This window comes from Megalopta genalis, chromosome 4, assembly GCF_051020955.1.
Source record: "Megalopta genalis isolate 19385.01 chromosome 4, iyMegGena1_principal, whole genome shotgun sequence".
NCBI lineage: Eukaryota > Metazoa > Arthropoda > Insecta > Hymenoptera > Halictidae > Megalopta > Megalopta genalis.
The window spans coordinates 28,211,622-28,233,355 of record NC_135016.1 but is presented as its reverse complement, the minus strand read 5'-3'; the positions used below and the strand labels follow the sequence as shown (position 1 = coordinate 28,233,355).

Below are 21,734 nucleotides of genomic sequence, written 5' to 3'. Positions count from 1 at the left end.
TGTCCATTTCCGTCCACAATCTGAGCGTCGGTTAGGGAGACATTACTGATGATCTTGTAGATCATCCAACCGTCGCCAGAATCGAAATTCTCTGCGCAAAAGTGACCATCGGCAGGCAAGTTCGCGATCCGAGCGATTCTCGTCGTCGTTACGACGGCCGCCCCGGCAAAGTTGCACAAAGCAATCTAGAAACGTCCTGGGTGCCATCGACGAGGTGTTATTCCGCTCGAAATATGGTTTTCTCGGCGGCCCCATAAATCAAGCAGCGGCCGTTAAACAGCGACTTAACTTGGTCGAAACTTATCGGGCCCTCCGTAATTACGTGTTGGCACGTGAATCCATTCAGGCCGTCGCACCGGTACTCCATAAGTCAGCCCCGGCCCCTATGGGAACTCTGCTGAAATTTCCCGTCGAAATTCGCGGGAGCTCGTCGGCCCGCTATCGGGGCCCGCGTCACGAAACACTGTCCGGCGGATGAATGGCGCCGAGACAGCCGGCGAATACAATAATACCTTCTTTCTTATTCAGAGCCGTGGCTCCCTAAGAACTTCTCAAGTTGGAATGCCGTTTCACTCGGATGTGTCATTCACGTAAACATGACAGGGTGTATTATACGTGCTCGGTAGCGGGTTTTGCATTGCTTCCGCGCTTGAACGCCGTCGGCGCATTCAGACATTCGATTACGTCGCCTTGCCGAAACGACTGCCGGTAGTTATGCGCTCGTCGAGCTCCCGGTGCCGGGAGTTCGCGTTGTAATTTCCAACGAACGTGCCCTGTAATGCGTCCTTCTTTTTTCTCCTTCCCGGGCCGGGTACCCGCTGAAACGCTAATTTCCGGCTCTTCAACCGGGAGTCCTCCTATCGCGCAACACTTCTCCGCCTTTCAGTTGCCGAGTGTTTTGCGCCGCGGAGGAAAAACCCGTCGCAGTCGGCCATTGTTCGCCGTGTTCGCTTAAATTGATTTAACGGTGGGCGACGATTATTATCTCGAAGGTAATATCTACTCGGCGGAACGATGCGTACTTGTGCTGATTTTGTAGACCGTGGATATATGTATATGGAATTGATAATGATGGAAGAGTGAAGGAAAACAAAGGGGACGTTTCGTCCTGGTCCCGCTAGTGGACCCATCGGCGAGGCTATTCAGCGGGTCCTGCCTCAGACGCGGGTATATCGGAAGGACGTGAATTGTTTCAGGTCGTAACTCCGTTATTAATGCATTTACGAAATAAATGCCAAAGGAGGAAGATAAATGGCTCGAAGAGCACTGCATCCGTAGACCCTTGAACGTTTTTCAAATGCATCGGTGCATGTGCAATTAACGATTGCATCATTTCTTTAAATGGAAATGCATATTTTTTATTGCACAGGCTGATTTCTCTGTTCATTCTACGTGCAAAATTATTAGGGTATGATGACGAGAAAATGATTAGTTCTCGAGATATTTTCAAAAATGTTTTTACCGGAGAAGCTGCTCGTACGCTTCTCCATTACATTGTAAACATTTATGATAACATTGTTACCGTGTACATAACTGCGTATAAATTGTCTGTACTTGTTGCTGCACACTCTCCAGAATTTATTCAAATCCCGTAAATTCCGTAGAGGTGTTGAATATTTACAGGCAACGTAAATAATCGTGACAGAGTTAATTTTTATTGAAAACAAAGAAAAGGAAACACACACAAAGCTAACTGATATTACGGGTGAGATGGTTCGGTAGGCACAACTACTTCGGTAGGCAACTAACCGAAGAACAAAATTTTTGGCCGTAGGTGCCTAAAAAAAAAAGGCAACACAGACAGTAGACAGTCGTCGCACTCTCTCGCCGGATGCGACGCAGCTCATCATACAACAATGTAATACCATAATTGAAAATATTATGTCCGTCGCAGGGACAACCTTCAACAAGAGGAATACCGGTAGATAATTCGAACGCAGTTATGAAAACAATAAAAAAAAAACATGGTCAGAAACGTTACTTTTCGGTAAAGGCATTTTTGAAAATATTTCGAGAACCGATTACTTTTTCGCCGTGATACCCCAATCATTTTTGTAGCGACGCCGGTATGTTCGGCCCCGCGGAACCTTTCGGAAACAATTACCGAATCCGGCACTATCGATCGGTTTGTTTCACCGGGGGAATGTTTCGACAGCGATAATCCAAGCAAACGGCGTTCCCCTCCCCGCGAAACGAAATTCCGCGCGGAGAGCGTTACGGCATTATCGAGGCCGTTTCGAGGAGTCCGGGAGCCGGCACTCGAGTTTAACGAAATCAATGTATCGAAACACGTCGTAACGTATTCCCCGGAGGGTTCGAGGAGTGGAAGTTCAAAGCCCGTGAAAAAGCGCGGGGCGCCATCGACATCGGCGCGGCGCGGCGCGGCATCATCATCGACATCGACGGGTACGCTTCGCCCCGAGGCTGAGGCGGCCTTCGTGCGTGTTCGTCCGCGGAACAGGAACCCGTGGCGGATTGTATGAATAAGTCGATATGCTAACGCGCAAACCCTCCAAGTTAGCCGGGCGAGGGCAGAGGAAAGCCGTCGAGGAAAGGCGCTAGGCGTATCCGCGCGAACTGCTACCCCCCTACCCCTCTCCGCCGCCGTGGCCTCTGACGCGAAAGAGGAGACAATTTCGTATTATATCCCGACGCACGAGACTATTTCATACTGCAGTAATGTCTCTCTAATTGACTCTCAGATCGTCCACAAAAATGGACAATTTGGGGAGAAGAGAGACGATTATTCGATCCTTGCGGTTCACTTTTATAGTCACGAATTGTCAACTTTAAAGACGAGCTGCAAGGCTCGAATAATGGTATCTCCCCTTCCCAAATTGTCCATTTTTGTGCACAATATGAGAGCGAGAGACTGTAACTCTCTTTCCATTTCCGCACTAAAGAACAGATACAGGGTGTTACCGGACGGGTAGTACCATCGGGCAAGGGGTGATTCTACGTGCGAAAATAAGTCGAAAAAAAGGAATAACATTTTTCTGTTTGAAGCTTCGTTTACGAGAAAATCGAATTTGAAAATGTGTAGATAATAGTTTTATTATTAGTTACATTACATTAAGCGAACTGTTGAAAGTGTCGACCCTGCTGACGTGTGACGTTGACGGAGAAACTGCGCACGTCGACACTTTTTTAAACTTTGACATCAATTTATTGCTATTTAGGACCAATAACAATTCATAAATTGCATGCCACTACATTCGGGAAACTCTCCTCTATCTTTTAACACCAATTAGAACTTTCTAACGTTTGCACTTTTCAAGCAGTACCTCATTTTTGTCGAAAATTTTGGGTTTTTACAGAAGTTCGTTTATTTAAAAAACTGAGGGTGATGGAGCAATTCGGTTTCCGGATTCTTATTCAGGGAGTGAAGCTCTACAAGAATTTCATAGTGACTATAGGAACCCAAAAATCGTGTCGGACAGTGTAATGAATGCCGATGAAGCAGAGAACAAGTGTTACTAGTAATTAAAGGACATTTAAATGATGACAGTTCAATAAATGAACATTTTAAACGTGATATATTTGAACGAGGAGGATGTCTCATCGACACGATCGAATCCAGATTTTTGTCAAAATATGAAAATTCAGATTCGTAATCAGAACTCCCAAAAACACGCAGATACCAACTTTTGTGAAAATCAAATCATTTGTTCAACTATTCGCCCGCCGTATTAGATGCACCATTTCATTTCTTAAAATATGAAATTGCAATACAAATGTTCAATTAACCCTTCCGCTGCGAACCTTTTGGCGCTCGGCTATAGACACTTTCTCTCAGCGAACGGCGCCTTCTGGCGCTCGATTATTAAATTTTGTTATAATATATTATATTAATTGTCTATATTATTTAAGATTATTAAAAATTACTAAAATTGTTATTATCATTACTATTACTATTATTGTTTGGCTGCCGTGTCGGCCAGTCGCCTCAAAGAAAAGACCAGCAAAATCGGTTTCACACACCGTCTTACGAGCGTCGCGCGTATCGTGTCGTTCGTACAGACAATCTACTATCGCGCCGGCTGCTGAGAGAGTAATTCATTTTTCGGCGTTCCGCAGCGAAAGGGTTAAATCCGTCAATGTCTTACATTTTGGCCATGATTTCGAACTTCTGTACCGCTGCGCGACGCGGCGCGCGCGCGCGCCTATTCGCCGACATTACCGCCCTCGGTGATACAGACCACTTCCTTTGTTGTTGGCCCGGCAGGAAGGGGAGCCAAGAAGACGCGAGGGAAGTCGTAAGAATTTTAGAACAAAGGAAAAGTGAGCCAACCGAGTACACGGCGAGGCGCGGCGCGGCGCGGCATGGCGCGGAGCGTGGCTTTCCTTAACTCGGTCTAGCGTGCTCCGGGCACAAGCGAGCACCCGCGACCAACAAATCTACCGGTCGCTATCCCATTTCATTGAAATAGTTTAGAATTGCATGAGTTTCCCGAAGAAGCGGACCGGTTCCCTTTGTCGTTTCTCACAGGACCAGCCGGTTCTCTCGCCGAGAGTTTTAAGCGCCATCCAGCCCGCCTTTTTTCGAGCCGCCTGGCAAATCGCTGGAAAAACTGTCCACCGTTCGTTCACGACCGCGAAATATAAATGCGAAATATAAACTATCGGCCCACGACAACGGCAGACCCGCGCAAATGGCGGGGCATCGCGAAGAAACCGACGAAGAATTTCTGAGGGTATACGGAGTAACTTTCGCACGACGTTTCTGAAGCTGTCGCTTGGATCTGCGAAGATTTATTCGACTTCGCCGAACAGTCTGCTATCAATTTGGATCAAGTTTTTACGAAATCGTGCATTGTGACGAATAAATGGTTTATTGGCATTTCGTTGAGGGTTTGGGGTAGCGGAGACGAATACTGTGGGCGGAATTGCTGTACCTTTGGTTTATTTTCGAGCATAATTAACTTTATATTTATCGAATAAGACATACGAAATTGTTTTATTAAAAAGTAAACAAAATATAAGTATATTTAGTATTTTCATATCAAAATGTATTCTTTTATCTTGTTTATCGTTGAATAAAAATATTGTCATATCTATTATTTTCATAAACACAAGGTTAATTATTCCCGGAAACAAACGAAAGGCACAGGAATTTGTCAGCCCGCAGTAATCGGCTCCACTACCCTTACAATTCGTTATGTTTCACACGCGAACGCCTTTATAAATGCGTAAAATTTGCATTTCAGTTGCCACACTATTCGATTATTTCGTCTGAATTTTTTAGCTCGTGTGAACAATAGACAGCAATTCAAATGAAAAATGAAAGCATCGTGTAACAATAAAATGGACAAACCCGTTTAATGCTACCATCATCGGTGCGTTGTGTTTTCAAGCCACTACGAGATGTTCGATTCGAATGTACATCCGATAGAAAACCGCACGTTCTGTTCACAGTTGATCTATAAATATTCGGAAATCGCGAAAAATCGAATATTCTTTAAAAGCATGCCTTTCTCGCGCATTTTATCCGGCGATGTCTAGCGAAACGCTGTCGGGAATAGGATCAACTCTTGAAATATCGCGAGAGGCTAATTCGAGGCTCTGCATCGGGAATACATTTTTTTTCTTATTCACTTTCGGGCTGCAAATACTTTTCGTAACGAATTTCGACGAACTGTAAATCCGCTTTGTCGGCACCTACGAATTTGTCGCGCGTTTCTTTTCGTCGTTTTATAACTTAATACTCGCCGGCTAGAGGGAATTAAAATAATTTTTTATCTGGTCATTACGCATGAATTATGTCACCGCCGTGAATCACCATTGGAAATATTTTAGCGATTAAGCTTGGTACAGTTTCCAGTGAGATTAGAGTGGAATTTCGCTATTCCCGTCTCTCTCTCTCTCTCTCTCTCTCTCTCTCTCTCTTTCTCGCTCTCTGTCGCGCTTCCTCTCTTTTTCTTTCTGTCTCGTGGTTCGCAAGAATGCCGAGCAACTCGTTAATCTATCACTCGCAGAATCGTCCTACTTAACCCGGCTCTTAAAGTTTCCTACGTGCTATTTAAATTGTCGAGGTGCTGACGTATAGCGGCGCGTGTATTTTTGACAGCTAATCCTAACGTCGCCGATAATTAAGCCAGACCTAATTATTACCGTGGAAACTTCTTTTCGCGCGGAAATCTTTGCCTTCGTTCGCGAACTGTGGGAATTCGTTTCGCCACGCTTCCTAATTGGATGTTGGTACTTCGCCGGGCGAATCTCCTCGCAAATTTTAACATCTGCGGCCACTTTTTGCAAATTGCCTTTTCAGACGACTTACGCTCGTCAGCCTCTAAAATTTCATCCTTTGCACCGGCATATCGTATCAGACTCGTTACGAAGATCTCGATAAATACGTTATTCGCTTCTTATTGAAAAATGTTCCGAATAAATGTTGTACGGAATGGAGCACACGCTCCAATTAACTTCTTTCCGTATTGCTGTTTCATCGAGATTTGAAGATCGCTTTGTACTTTTTAATCATAATGTATAAAATTTCAAAACTATACTACTGTATAAATAATACTGTATCAATTATATTTTATTATGTATAAATAATAATAATATGTATACTACTAATAATATTTCTACATAATATTATGTATAAATAATACTGTATAAATAATAATACTACTGTATAAAATTACAAAACTATACTACTGTATAAAATTACAAAACTATACTACTAGAAAATTATAAATTCAAATACAGGCGAAAAGAATTTTCTTTCGCAGTCGTTAAAGACTCGCAGTCGTTGAAAAAACCAAGCAGCCAAAACGACCCTTAACCCTTAGAGCTCTTTGGACGCATATATGCGTTCGGCGAAAGTCATCCGTGTAGCCTAAGGCCGTATTTATGTGTTTTCTCTAAGTCATCGGCCTGGACTAAGGGCGTATATATGCGTTTGTCGATTTTTTCAATCAATATGCAGTTATTTTCGTGTAAAATTAATACAGGGGCACTCGTTAGTAATTTGCCTTCCTTATAGGTAGCGGTCGGGCAATATTAGGGTCATAAAAATCCCCGGAAATTTCCGAAACGGAAATCCCATTTTATATCCCACTCTCTAACCAATTAGATTTCAAAATAATTACCTGCACTGTCACCTTTTCGCGACTCAAAGCACTCAAAACGACTCAGTCAGCAGTATCGTCTTGTGAATGTAAGAACCTCACGGTCTCGCTCGCGTCAACAACGATAGTGCGGAATATAACTTGTTCGATTTTTTTTTTATTCGTGACACCCTAGAAAATATCAAATCTTGAGGAATATTTCACAAGGGACGACAGTGAAATAGAATATAGTGAATCACTATCATCAGACATTCAATCAGAAGATTAATTATTTAACCTTCTGCAAAAGAATCACTATAATTTATTACTGTTTGCGCCTCGAATAGTCACTTCAGTGTGGCCAAAAAAGTATTCCGCCCCCGGCGATGGTGAGCGATAGCCGCGCTCCGTCCCTACGAACCGTTTCGGCCAGGAGTATTCAGAGCTCGAAAGGTTAATAAAACCTAGGAGAACGATAAAGAATTCTCAATAATCCGGACACGCTTGTCACAAGGTTCGAGGCAAGCCTTATTCAGATCGGCACAAGGGAAGGAGGCGACGTCGCTCTGCCGTGGAATCATCCTCTGCAATAGAGACCGGATAAGGGTGTTTCAGGCGAGTCGTCGCGGCTCCATAATTCAGGGCATTGTTGCAAGTAGAGTGCCGGTACGTAGTACGGTCGTTCGGTATTGGCCCCGCGCGGTCGAAAATTTTTCATGCGCGCCATAAAAAGCGCCCCTGGGGGGCGAGGGTTAAGAGAAATATCAGGGGTGACGTTCCCGTGGCGTTCGTTCGGAGCTCGAGTCGGCGAGTGACTCTCGGATCGGGGATTGGGAGGAACTTGGGCACCGTGGAGTCGCGGAGCACGAGCTGGCCGAAGTCGGCCGAGGGTAGCCGAGCTCTACCGAGGTGCGGTGAACGCGGCAACTCGCGCCTCGCGGCAGCGGCTACAGTCGTGCCGCGGCCTCCGCAGAGGGAGGTCTGTACAGCCGGTGTCGTTCGCGGTAGCCTCGCGAGAGAGCGTCGTCGAGCGCGTGTCGCCAGATTTTCACCTGTGATCGGCCATGATAGAGTGACGCTCGGTCGAGGAATCGTGCGAACAGTCGGCCCGGACCGAGAGATTCCTGCGAAACGAACGCGATCGTAGCGTGCGACCGGGAGGATCGTGGGCCGCGCAACAGATGCGAGGTCAAGCGACCCGTTGCGGCCCGACAACACTTGCCCACGATTTCCTGCGGCCGCCGACGACTGGCCTCCGCGAGTGTGCACCGGGGTTCAACGATCGGTGCATCGTCGGTCTGCTGCTACGTAAGCCGGTGACGTAATATGACGCGCGACGAGTGTGCATCACGATTGTCGGTGACATAGACCAGGTCGGACCAGATGTCCGTTGAATATTTCACCGGCGAGTCCGTGAACAACCAGTGTTCCCATTCGCGAACAGTTTCTCGAAGCGCTACGGAGATCGGAGCGTACCTTTTGTTCGCGGTGGCTGCCGATCGTGTGCGCGAGTCCTTCGGAGAAAGTGAGGGGAGTTATGGTCGCCGCGTCGAGCCCTGGATCCTCCGCTAGGGTAGACCCTTCTCTCTCCTTTTCTCTGCCTGTCTGAGGACACCGGTTCGGAAAGAGAGAACGAAGAATTCCTTTGTCCTCTCGAAGGCCCGGTACGCCAGGTCGAGCCGCGGCGAGGAGAAGGGAGCAGGAAGCCGAGTTTCTGCCTTGTCCTCTGCCGTATACCTGTCTGTGCCGAGGTGCCGAGGTGCGGTGGCGCGGTGGTCCGACGAAGAGGATCGCCGCTGGACCGACGAAGCACGAGAGACAAGGTTCCCGTGGCATCGGTGAACGTCCGTCAGCGTGCTGCCAGCGGCAAAGGGCAACAACCACGCTGCGAACACCGCCGGCGCGCTGTTAACCCAAGGCCAGGATAACTTCGACGAATCGGTCGCCGTTCGACTCTGTCCATCCACGACATGCTGCTGGATTAGCGAGCAACGATCCGATCGCAGCCAGCTCACCCAGGAGAGTGTACCAGCGTGTTGTTGTTGTTTGTTCGGCTAAACCGTCAGTGAACGTTGGAGTCGTGACCGAGGATGCAGCGACGAAGATTACCGGACGCGCTGCTGCTGCTCGTCAGGACAGCTGTCCTAGCAGCTGTCTTCGGACACCTACTACTACCCAGTCAGGCCAGCAGACCCACGGGTGCGCACCCCGGTCATGCTTATTTCGAGCAACCCTGCTGCGGACGGTCCCATCTCAGGCATCACAAAGGTTCGCATTTTACAATATCTTTTGGCCCGTTTATCTTCTCGCACCGCGATTTTCTCTGCCGTAGATATAAATCAGGTTGCTCCGACTACAGTGGTAATTCTGTATGCTCACGACCGAGATACGACGGGGATGATCGTTGAATGATGCGATTCAGGTTTTAGACGTTCGAACAGATGAGTTTGGAAGATGAGTTTCGTTGATATCAATTGGCGAGCTTAGATTGTACCACAATTATTATGGCACAGCTGATCCAACAATATTTTTACGGCTGGCGTTGCGAAAGGAGAGTTGAAAATGATCAATGGTCTCTGAACACGCCAAGCGCCGAAAAAATTACCGCAAGATCTAAGTGGTTTCATTGATGGAACTGAAACTAGAAAGTTAAAATTTGAGCCGTTTATTTTGAAAGTGGCACAAGTCACTTTACCGTAATGAAAAGTGGGGATTTTTTAATGTTTATACGAAATTATTTATACTGAGAAAAATATCAGTATCCTGAGATAACAAGTACAAGTAAAAAACAGTATTCTTAAATATTTCCAGAATCTTCGCGATGTTTCATTCCACTTATTCACATTTGTTATAAACGCATAAAATCTGCAGTCTGATAATAATAATAATAATAATAGAGTTTATTGTTTAACGAGATGAACCCTTTGTATATAATAACAATTAAAAGAATAACAATGATAGTAGCATCAGTAGTAGTAATGACAGAATGATAAGAATTAAGGATAGTTGCGTACAATACTGCCCTCGGTCGAAGTGTCTTTACTAAAATGAGCCGTTTATTTTAAAAGTGACATAAGTCACTTTATCGTAATGAAAAGTGTTTAATGTTTTTAATGTTTATACGAAATTATTTATACTGAGAAAAATATCAGCATCCTGAGATAACAAATTCAAAAGTAAATCTTCTCGAAAGTTAGCATCCATATTTTTAAACGTGTTAAAACGCAACCCCTTAAATGTATCGACTTCAAAACAAAGTGACTCTTATGCCACTTTCAAAATAAACGGCTCATTTATCACAGGGAAAATATCCTAGTAAAATTCAGTTCGAATGTATTGCGGTAAAAATGAGTTTTGAAAGCTGATGAGAACACTCAACGTGTTAAATCGTTGAACGTTAAATCATTCGGAGCGCGTTCTCCTTGATTAGGAGATTACTAATCCGAGATTAGGTTTTTCGGAATTAGTGGAAAGGAGTAACGGGTCACGATCGTGTGTAATCGACGAGGAATGTATGGGCTGGGTGTGAAACTGCTTAAAACCTTTTAAACGTTGTCCGGATGTGATTCATACGATTTGTGTTTGATCGCCTTGAAGTACGTGCGGCGGACAGGTTTTCAGCGAAATCTGGTTTACTATAATAATATTTCGGAGAATTTCTAGTAACGATGACTAGCCGGCGATAACTTGTTATTAATGAAGTAACAATTTGAGAGGAATTTAAAAACAGTCCGAACGAAGAAAAAGAAATGTAACTTTGCATAAAAATCCGTAGCCTAATGACGACGGCTTGCTGGACGAAATTCTAATATCGCCGATTATGTAAAACTTGATTTATTTTCAACTAACGTATGTCATCGTAGCCATTAATCTCGTTTGACCTTTCGTTTTGTCATGTTTCCTCTAGCAGAAATCGGCACTTTCACGCTTCTTAAATCATTTCGGAGTACCAGGTGCTCGTTAATCACATCATTATCGTTCGCGTAATAAATTACGAGAGAAAGACGCGAGAACTTTTTGTTTCACAACGAAGTCATTTGAATTACCTAGATATTGTTCTACTCCGATGACAGGTGTTGCTTACAACGTATCGTTAAGCAATCGGTCCGCATAAATAATAAAAAAAGATTTCTTCACCATTATTACATTTATTTTATTTTAGTGTGCTAAATCATGGTTACAGAAATTGAGAACTACCATTTGAGACATAATTCTTCTACCATCTCTCTTGCCCAAAATGTTCGTTATCCCTGCTCACCGTGCGTTCAGGTTTCATCAGAAATGTACACAGTTTGTTCTCCTTGCAAATTCGGTTGCGTGGTTTCCCAAAATTATGAACATCTTCAAGAAGCATCAATTCTATTGGGTTGGCCAATAAGTCGTAGCGTTTTTTTTTAATGCCATCTATTGGACAATAATGTAATGACTTATTGACCAACCTAATTATCTCTATCGTTCCACAGAAATCGCTGAGTCGTTGCTCAAGCGAAATATTTTGCAGCCTGAGCGGATTATGCTACAATTGAATGATAGGTTAACTCACCGACGACAGGTTGCAGATACAAGTTTACGGAAAACGTTTTCCCAGAAGCAATACTGCGTTACTCGAGCGAGGATAGTTGCTATACTCGACGTATTCGCTGTCTCCATTAGACAACGTCATCGTCGATAGCTTATATTGATCTAGGCCACTCGCAGATGCTTTTTTCCGAGCTGATTTGTTCAGTCTTCGAGGTAGCTATATCTTCGTTGCACGATTTGCACCGCTCCGATTCATTATTGACAAAATTGTATATATTTTTTTAGAATTTCTTCAACGTGAATTTCGAGATGCACATAATTTCCATTATTATCGAGACATCAAAGCCAAGCATTAACGGCTTCTTTGACATAATTTCCTAAACATCAGTCGATCTGACATATTTTGGTGGAAAAAGGTCCGTAGAATGTGTGAAAAATGTGTTGAAAATAACGGAATTTTGCTGTCGACCCACGCATCAAATTATGGTTGACGATAGCCGGTTGGTCGCTTCGTTGATCATTGAAACAATTGTTAATTTTATTAACAATTAGACGTCTTTTTATTACAAATAAATGTCTAATTTTCTAACCATTGAAACAGTCACGGCATGTTCTTCATCTATTTCACAGATTTGACGATAAATGTGATAAATAGTTTTGTACGTTCGATTGTTATTTTCTTATCTATTTGTATTGTACAACAGGGCTTTATAGCCCGTCCAATAAATAAATAAATAGCTAAATATCTGCTGGTTTCACGTTTCTCGTTTAAGAAACGAATTGCAGATCTCGCTTCGCAATCGATGCCAAATAGATGGCTCGATACGTTTGACCATGTTCAAAATATAAAATAAAATAAAAATTAAAAAAATAAATTTTCTTCTGTCTATGATCTAATTGCATCAAAATGGTAGCTCGGCTCCGAACAAGCGAACATCAGCTCACACAAAAAGGACACTAACGTAGCTACGTCGCAGCCGAAATATTTCTGAAGCAAACTTACTTTCTGAATACGTCTCGTATTTCCCCATGCCTACGATCCCACAGGGCTTCCAAAATGTCCCACAGCACGACAGATCGTTGGCTGCTGCAACAGCTCGTTGCCACATTTTTCATAGGTCTTTGTTCCCCGACTTCGACTTTTCTCCAATGCGCCGTGACATTAGCTCCCTTTTTAATTAAACTTGCCGGATTCTCAGGGCGACGCGGTGAGCAGCACCCTCCCCGCAGAAGACAATATATGGTTAACGCCGCGTAAACATCCTTCCACTAATTAATCCTGCGAGTCTGAGTTGCACGGGCGCGTTCTAAACAGCGGTCCGGCGCGGCGCGACGTCCGCGCAACAATGCGCCCCGCTTGCCGTATAAATCGCGAACTTTCAAACATTCCGCGTCGTCCGGCGACCCTTCGCGCCCTTCGACCCCTCGGAGAGCACCCGCAGACACCCCCGACCACGCTCGGATAAAGGTTAACGAAGTCTCCGGCGGTTTACCGGCGGAATTTTCGGTGTACGCGCGAAAAAACACTTTTCGCCACAGGTATACAGCCGCGAGAGGCGGGATTAAAAAGGGCCGAAGTTTTTCCTTGGGGGTGGTCGCACCGGTGGCTGGGGCGAATAGCGGAGATACTGACCGGCCTGTGCGATTTCCTTCCACGTTTCTCCCTCCCCCCTCCCTCTCTCTCTCTCTCTCTTTTTCTCACTCCCTTTCTCCTTTTTTTCGCGGTAAATCATTTAGGAGGACGAGCCTGGCCACGGCTGGGGGACGTAAAAACGACGTGGTCCCGGTACCGAAAAGCCTGTTAGTATACATCACCAATATTATCTCGGGGAGGGCCCCTGCCACACGATATTTTCGGGGCTTAGAACGCCGGGACTGACTTCATTATGTACTCGGGGGGGAGAGAGAGAGAAACGCGAGAGAAAGAGGGGGAGAGAGAGAGAAAGAGGATCGACGAATGGAATGTGGAATGGTTGGTTGGTCGAGCAGCCGGCTGGCTGGATGGCTGGCTGGCGGCTGGATGGTTGCACGGCTGCCTCTCTGCCAGCCAACCAGCCGGGCCTACGTGTGCAAGTCGAGTGTGGAAAGTGCGTGTTTAGAGTCGCATATGTTTCGCTAGAGCACGCCGAAAACTACGGGCAACAGCGACGGCTGGCTGGCTGGTGGTTGCCGGTGCACACCGACGCGACGTCTACCAGCCCGCGTTTCAACTCGTGTGTCACGTTTTTCCTCCTTTTTTTTCTACCCCCCATTTTCCCTTTTTTTTTTTTCGTTCCGCGAGACATTTTTCCGCGACCGGCGCACATACGAAATCGTCGCTTTATTTATTTTTTTGTTTGTCCTTTTTCGCCTTTTTGCCGGTTTGTTTTTCTTTTTCAGTTTCCGTTTTATTGTTTCGTCTCGCGCGTGCGCTCTCTCTTTCTCTCTTTCCCTCCTTCTTCTTTTGCCCGCGCGAACGTAATTTTAATTGCGCGGTTGTCCGCCTTGTTATGCGAATTTGCTCGACACTTTTTTTCGTTTCGTTCGAAATTACCAGTGCCGGTTTTTCGCCCTTCTTCTCTCTTCTCGCGCGTTTTCTCACCATGGTGTCCCCCCTCCTCCTCTCCCTCTCCCTCTCCCTGTTTGGAATTGTCTTCTGTGCCCGGCCTTTTCGGCTGGCCAGCGGTTTTGCAATTGTCATCGCGGTTATGAGTCCACGGGCAGAGCGATGCGAAATGAATTAATCAAATTAGTTACGGAGAAAGCGCGAGCCTTCGCGACACTCGGCGATGATAGCTTCCATTTGGTTGTAGCAAAAGTTCTTTTCGCGATCTGCACTCTGCTCGTTATGTATTGGACAATGTTAACGTATCTGAACATCGCGCTTTTGCATTTAACACTAAACCTATGTAGCAGTAATGGTGACTGGTGTGCATTGACTCATGAGAGTGAAAAGATAGAATTCCTTTAGATTTTGTAAAGTTTTAATTGCAAAACTTGCTCCAATAATGAAGTTTATTCAGTCGTTTCCCACGGAGAGGTCTCTAAAGTTTGTAATACTAATTGCGCGAATTGCCTGTTCAAGACACTGTCTTAAATCCAGATTGTGTATATTAACCCACGGACTGCGATTACTGGGTCAGTTTGACCCAGTACAGTAATGTCTCCCTAACTGACGCCCAGATTGCGCACAAAAATGGACAATTTGGGAAGAGGAGGTACGATTATTCGGTCCTTGCGGTTCATTTTTATAATTACGAATTGTTAACACTTTATCGACCGCTAGCCTATTTATAGGATTTTCGATTGCCAATGCTTATCGACCGATAGCCTATTAATCGACTTTTAGCTATCGACGGTTTTCGCTTCTTTACTGTTTTGTTAGTAGCTGACCTCCTGTATGCTGACCTCCCCATATCCTTATGAATTATAATTATAATAATTATATTATTATTTATTATTATTTTTAAAGGAATAAGCACAACACAATGAATAGCGAAAATTTAGCCGGTACTGGGAGCAAATGCGCGCGCGACTAAGCCAGTCCTTACTGAGTGGCAGCCTCAACCACGACCGGATGATAAAGTGTTAATAAGTATAAAAACGAGCCGCAAAGCTCGAATAATCGTATCTCCTCTTCCCAAATTGTCCATTTTAGTGGGCAATCTGAGCGTCAGTAAGGGAGACATTACAGTATATTTAAATCGTCTACTAATTAGCCAATTTCCGGCAATTGAATAAAATAAATTACTGTAACATTAGGAACGACAGAAATACTAATTAGTCTCGGTGAAGTATCTTCAGAAATATGTTCGGAAAAATTGATGAAAAAGCTGCGATTCGTCATGTGAACATCGTCAGCTGTATAGTTTTGGAAATGTTACACCGTCCGAGAGCTAATCGTGAACGTGTCAGTTCGAGACAATCTAGTATTTATTCTGGATGATCTCATTCACAAAAGAAGCAACAAAGTGAGAACTTGCCGGAAAGGATACATTCGGAGTTCTCGTAACGACGGTGCTGAATCTTGGTTTCGTTCGCTAGTCGGATAAACCTGTATTCGAAACCGTGACGTTACATCCTGCTAAGCGACGTAACCGGCGATATGTAAATACCATGGAACTGTGTTGCACACTCGTTATTGAAATGCGAAACCCGCGATAAGGGTACGCTGTTCGCTGATATTCATCCAGTGCGATAAATCGCTGAATGGTACCATTGACATTTTATATCGACGCTGCTCCTTTGGATTCGAAATTGAAGGGTTTCATGATGCACACACTTTTGGTACTTCTGCTTTATAATGCAGTGACCAGCTCGAGCATCCTCGTGTTTGTTATATTGTTTTGGAATATATCGAAGAAAAATATTCAAATAATATTGATTCGAGCTTTTCTTATTAATCCACCGATGGCGGAGCTTTTTGACAAAAATATAACTAGGCGTGCTTAGGATTGTATTTATCATTTTACGTATCACTTTTCTTCAACATATTTTTTAAGGTACTCCTTCTAGTCCCGTTAGTTTTACTATAGTCCTTAACGAGGCAGCTAAAAATTTTAATTAATTGTCAGAAACTAAAAACAACAATATTTATATTGTGGGTTTCTAAACTGATCGAAATCCCGCCGCCCGAGTGTCAATAGGAGTCATTTGCAGTGGATTGTTTCCTAATTAGTATAAATATGATACAGTTTAATTCTTGAATTCTTTAATAACGGAGCAAGAACGCTAGAAATCGGTTGAAAACGATTTCTTGACAAAAGTTGCTACGGATTTCTACGTGCCTGGATACCAATAAATTAATCAAGAGTCTTAGTATCGAAACATACGTTGAAACCGTGAAGCGCGATGCTATCAGACCTCGTGGAAAATGTCGAACAGAGGAGCTTCCGTATCTTCCGCAGGATTATCCGACTTTATAGAACACATTCGGTTCCGGCATAAATACAGCGCGGGATTTATAGCGCTGCTCCGGGACGTTGAATGTTACGAATAAAACGATACGTTGGTCAATAGCGCTAAGAGGTTAATTTATCGAACGAAAGCACAAATTTATTGCGACACCGCAATCCGTGGTTCTCCGTTCTCGGGGCAAACAGTATGTCAATTTAAGCCGCACTTGCGGCTACGACTGTACGCCGCGATATGATCATGAATCGTAAAGCTCCCCGATATCGAATCTCCGCCATCTAACCGAACGGATATTAATTTCGCCGAGAGCTTCTCAAACGGATCCATTAATCCAATTTGCACGGACATTGATGCGCGCAGAGTTACTGATCTTTCATATACACGTAAGTGTTGACAGTCGGTTATTTCGTTCGCGGTCGAGCGTCGCGCAAAATATCCTTGCGATCTTCGCTGTTTACCCTCGAACATCGCGGTTAACGTTCAAATGCATTCAGGGACATCGAATACAGGACCTTGAAGCGATCTTCGACTTCCACGATTTAAATGGAATGTATTAGATTGTGTAATAAATCCGTTCGCGTTTTTTTCTATGAAAATGTAGCACCGTGCAATCGTCGACGCGAGCGGACTTATTATACAACACTATTATAGACACCTAATGTCTCCTAAAATTGACTGAAAATTAATTCTATTAAGTTGTACAATAAATCCGTTCGAGTTTTCTTCTAAGAAAATGTAGCACCGTGCAGTCGTCGACGCGAGCGGACTTATTGTACAACACTATTATAGACACCTAATGTCTCCTAAAATTGACTGAAAATTAATTCTATTAGGTTGTACAATAAACCCGTTCGCGTTTTTTTTCTAAGAAAATGTAGCACCGTGCAATCGTCGACGCGAGCGGACTTATTATACAACACTATTATAGACACCTAATGTCTCCTAAAATTGACTGAAAATTAATTCTATTAGGTTGTACAATAAACCCGTTCGTGTTTTTTTCTAAGAAAATGTAGTACCGTGCAATCGTCGACGCGAGCGGACTTATTATACAACACTATTATAGACACCTAATGTCTCCTAAAATTGACTGAAAATTAATTCTATTAAGTTGTACAATAAACCCGTTCGCGTTTTTTTCTAAGAAAATGTAGCACCGTGCAATCGTCGACGCAAGCGGACTTATTATACAACACTATTATAGACACCTAAATGTCTCCTAAAACTGACTGAAAATTAATTCTATTAGGTTGTACAATAAATCCTTTCGCGTTTTCTTCTAAAAAAAATATAGTACCGTGCAACCTTCGACGCGAGCGGATTTATTATAAAACCTAATAGAATTAATTTTCAGTCAATTTTAGGAGACATTAGGTGTCTACTTTCGGATGAACCAGCTTGAACACGTTCGCTTGCATGAGATAATGGATAATTACCACGAAAAGGACACATATTTAATTGATGAATGAGACAAAATGCACTTTCTAAAGAAAGTAAAAATAGAACAAGTAAACGTATACGAAGCTAATTGACACTATGCATTCTTATAAAAAAAGAACTGATCTTTCGAATGTTGCAAACTAGAATCAGATAGGTCGTTTAATTGTCTGTTCCTAAACAAAAGTGTCACGGTAGTTCTCGCTAACTTCGATCCCCAGGACGTTAACGAACGAAAATGTTCCGAGCCCAAAAGGGACTCCTAGTTCGATAATTGGTTAGCGCGAGGTGGTCGGGGGCTTCCCGGTGTAGCATAGTCTCCGAGTCGTCTTCTATCTCTCGCGGAAGATTTACCCCGGCTGCTGAATTACCCCGCGTAAATCCTTAATTCGGCCGTAAACTCGAGAATCCCGCCAGGATACTTTCTTTGCTCCAGAAGTCTACGAATGATGTTTGCGGAAGAAGAAGCCAGGCGAAGACGGGAGGAAGCCAGAGAGATGGGTAGATAGGGCGAGCCGTTGGACAAGAGGCGAATAAGGACGGCGAGACTCGAGCCATGGCTAGGTGTGGCGAAGCTGGCAGAGGGTAGGGGCGAAAACCAATGGTCTCCCGGAGGCCAGGTTCCCTTTGGTCGCCAAACGTCCGAAAGATTCCCGAGATTAAAAGCTAGCACACCGCGAGCGCACTTTCTCTCTCGCTGAACCCTCTCGAACGATCGCGGCTCGCGGCGGAGGCTGACTGGCTAATGAAAGATGATGGCGGAGACTCATCCGCCATGCGGTATTCGAAGCCGCGCATTCCTGTGGCAAAGACCGATCCCTGTGAATGCCGAGACTCGAGACATTGACTTTGCCGGACGAGTTTACGAACTTGGGACCCCGGCTCTCCTCGAGCAGGTGCCTTTGGTCTCGTCGGCCGCGCCTAGCTGTGGTCGAATTATCCCCTTTGAAGCCCAGAGGAACCACCCCCGAAGATATCCGTCCCCCCCCTTGAAAGAGTTACTCGCGAGCGAACCGGCTTCCGGCGCATTCATCCTGCTCCCGGCGAATCATTAGCCAACTTTTCTTAATAACTCACTCTCGCGGCGAAATTGCCGACTCTTGACTGGCCGGAGACCGGCCATCGGCCAACTCGAGCAGCGTTTCTTTCGATCGGTCGCGTGCCGTCGTCGCGGCGTCGGCTCCGAGTTTTTCCAGCGAAAGTTTCGCCCTCTCGAACGTCCTTCGGGCTCGCATTGAAAGGGTTAACCGACGGAAAAAGCTCGCCGGCAAGAAGAACTGCGGCTACGATGGGGGGAAACGAGGGAAAGGGCGTGGAGCGGCGTCGTTGCTCTCTGTCTCCCCCGTCCGCCTCTGTCCGGAGCCCATAGATCCTAGGGCAGGGGGGTTCCGTAGCCGTAAGTCTGTTTTAAGATGGCGACGCCGGTCTGCCCGAGATTATTGTGTCGATGCGGGAGCAACAACGCGATAAAACTTCGGAATTAATAGTCACTTAATTCGGCGCGCTGCTGAACGGGCGCAACTTCCTCTCGGTAAACAGCCGCCCAACTTTCCTCCCGCGATTCTCGCAAGGCAGCTTTATCGGCAGACAGTTTGCGAATTATTTTTTCTCGCCGGGCTCCTCGGATTTAGGAACGCGTTTATCGACTGATCTGCGAAAGAGGCTTTTATTCCTCTCTATCCCTCCCTCTCTCTCTCTCTCTCTCTCTCTCTCTCTCTCTCTCTCTCTTTCTGCTGGCGAATGAATCTTTCAAATTCGACCTTCTCCGTTTTACCGAGAAACGTTAATCTTTAAGTGGACTTTCGAAGGGGACTTGAAATATGCAGTGATCGTTTCATCCTGTATGCATTCTTGCCTAAGTGCTACATGACATCTAAATTTACTTTCTCGTAGCTGGGAGAGCGATCAAAGATTATCCGAATCTTCTGGTTACTTCAATGCTGTTCGAGAATAGAGCTAATCGCATCTCTGTATATCGTAAACGAACTACCTTGACGGTACGACGTCATCGTTCGGCTTATTATAGTTACGTGCCACCGCGCCCTAGAGGTCTCTTTTTTTCTGTGTACATCTCGAGCCTATCTACAGTCATTCGTGTAAAAGGCTGCTTATTTAACACTAAAACTACCGAGCCCTATACGCGAAGTATGTAATTAATGTATATTATCTGACAAGAATGCCAAGACTGAATTTATTTGAACTCCGTATGATTTATATTACAATGTATGCGTCAATAAAGAAGTGCACCTAAAAGTTTTCCCAAGAAATGTTTTTATAACATCAGGAACTGTAGAAGAAAAAATCGGAAACCTGTCATTTTTTGACTGGTTCGATGGTTCGAGTGTTAAAAGTGTAAAAGACTGCATATTTTCACAACCCGCTGTCGAAAACAGATACAAATTGAATAATTATCGTCTTCGTCGCTAGCTTTATTTTCCATGGAAATTGCAAACTCCGTGAACAGTTTCACGGTAATTAGATTTTCGTTTCTCCGACGACTTGTGAATGCATGAGCACTGTTATCTAAAGAATGCGCAGTTATTCTGTAAATGCGGTATTAAATCGTTCGCTACGAGACTTTCCACGGAATCACCGTCCGAAAATGGCCTTTTATTCGGTGCGTTGATGCAGACGCATTGTCGTATAACTTTAGAAGTACGGCGTATTAAAAGCGGTTAGCTGCCATTGCCTTGTAAAAATGTCATGGCTGCATTCACTTATATATTGCGCGATTCACGTGAAACCGCGGGTGCTCCGCGTTTACGGCGAATTCGGAACTCCTACGTTTTATCTGACCATTCTTAATCATTTGCAGTCGGAAGATTTTTCTGATATACCTACCGATATAATAACAAACATACGATATAATATTGAAATCGAAATCATTGTGTTGCCGTGAAATTCTATAGGAATAAATAAATCGTAAAATTTCTGTTTTTATTTACACGTTTTACACGATTACCTTGCAGTATGAAAAAGACAAAATAATGTAGCGCGTATCGACGACATCCGAATGCAACGTGTTAATGATTAAAAAATCTGGAAAGTCGGGGAAGAACTCCCTTGACGAGCGCGGTGGTGGTTCTAGTGCCAAAGTCAACAGACGGCGGTGTAAAGTACACTTATCCAAGTCGCGCGCTCGTAAACCGGGATTAAAAAGAGCCGTTTCACGCGCAGAAACAGACACGAGAGTCTTTCCCGTTACGAGAAGCTTCTTTTTCTCGCACGGTGATCCTTGTCCCTCGAAGCCGAGTCCTGGTGCGCCCAAAAGACTAAGATGTTGGCGCGGAATGTCGCACAGTAAGCTTTTGCCCCGAAGAAACGAGAGAAAGTCATCGTTCGTGTTCCTTCTTGTTCAAATACATGTTTGATTTTTAAGATGTTCAATTATCGAACTCATCATTTAAATGTTCTTGAATTATCAGAAACATTTCGTTATTCTAATTCGATACTGAGATTTGTTGTAAGTAACGAAGTTTAAAGAAAAACTAATAATAATTTGGTAATTATTTCTAATAATAATTTGGTAATTATGAATGGTAACCTGGTTTTTGATAGATATACCACTATTACACTAAATATATAATAATATATAGTATTAATATAATAGTATAATATTATTATTACAGTATATTATATATATATATATATATATATATATATATATATATATATATATATAAAATTAATATATATATTATTATATTATTAATATTATAATATAATAGTATAATATATAGTATTAATATACATATAATAATAATCGTATTACAGATGATATTATTGATGGATCCACATTACGTATTGTTTTTTAAATGCCTCAGTATTGAATTA

At 43.9% G+C, this 21,734-nt stretch overlaps 1 protein-coding gene across 2 annotated transcripts in view; it reads left to right on the top strand.

Annotated features, from left to right (window-relative positions):
* The window catches only part of Sema2a (Semaphorin 2a), a 489,458-nt gene that overhangs the window by 43,969 nt on the left and 423,755 nt on the right, over positions 1-21,734 (top strand). Inside the window, exon 1 of one of the 2 annotated variants that reach the window (XM_033466748.2) lies at positions 7,987-9,317. The exons of the other annotated variant lie outside the window; for it this stretch is intronic. Coding sequence (XP_033322639.1) covers positions 9,140-9,317 — 178 coding nt within the window. The 5' untranslated portion in view covers positions 7,987-9,139. Of the gene's footprint in view, positions 1-7,986; positions 9,318-21,734 lie in introns of those variants that run through there. 2 annotated transcript variants of the gene reach the window in all.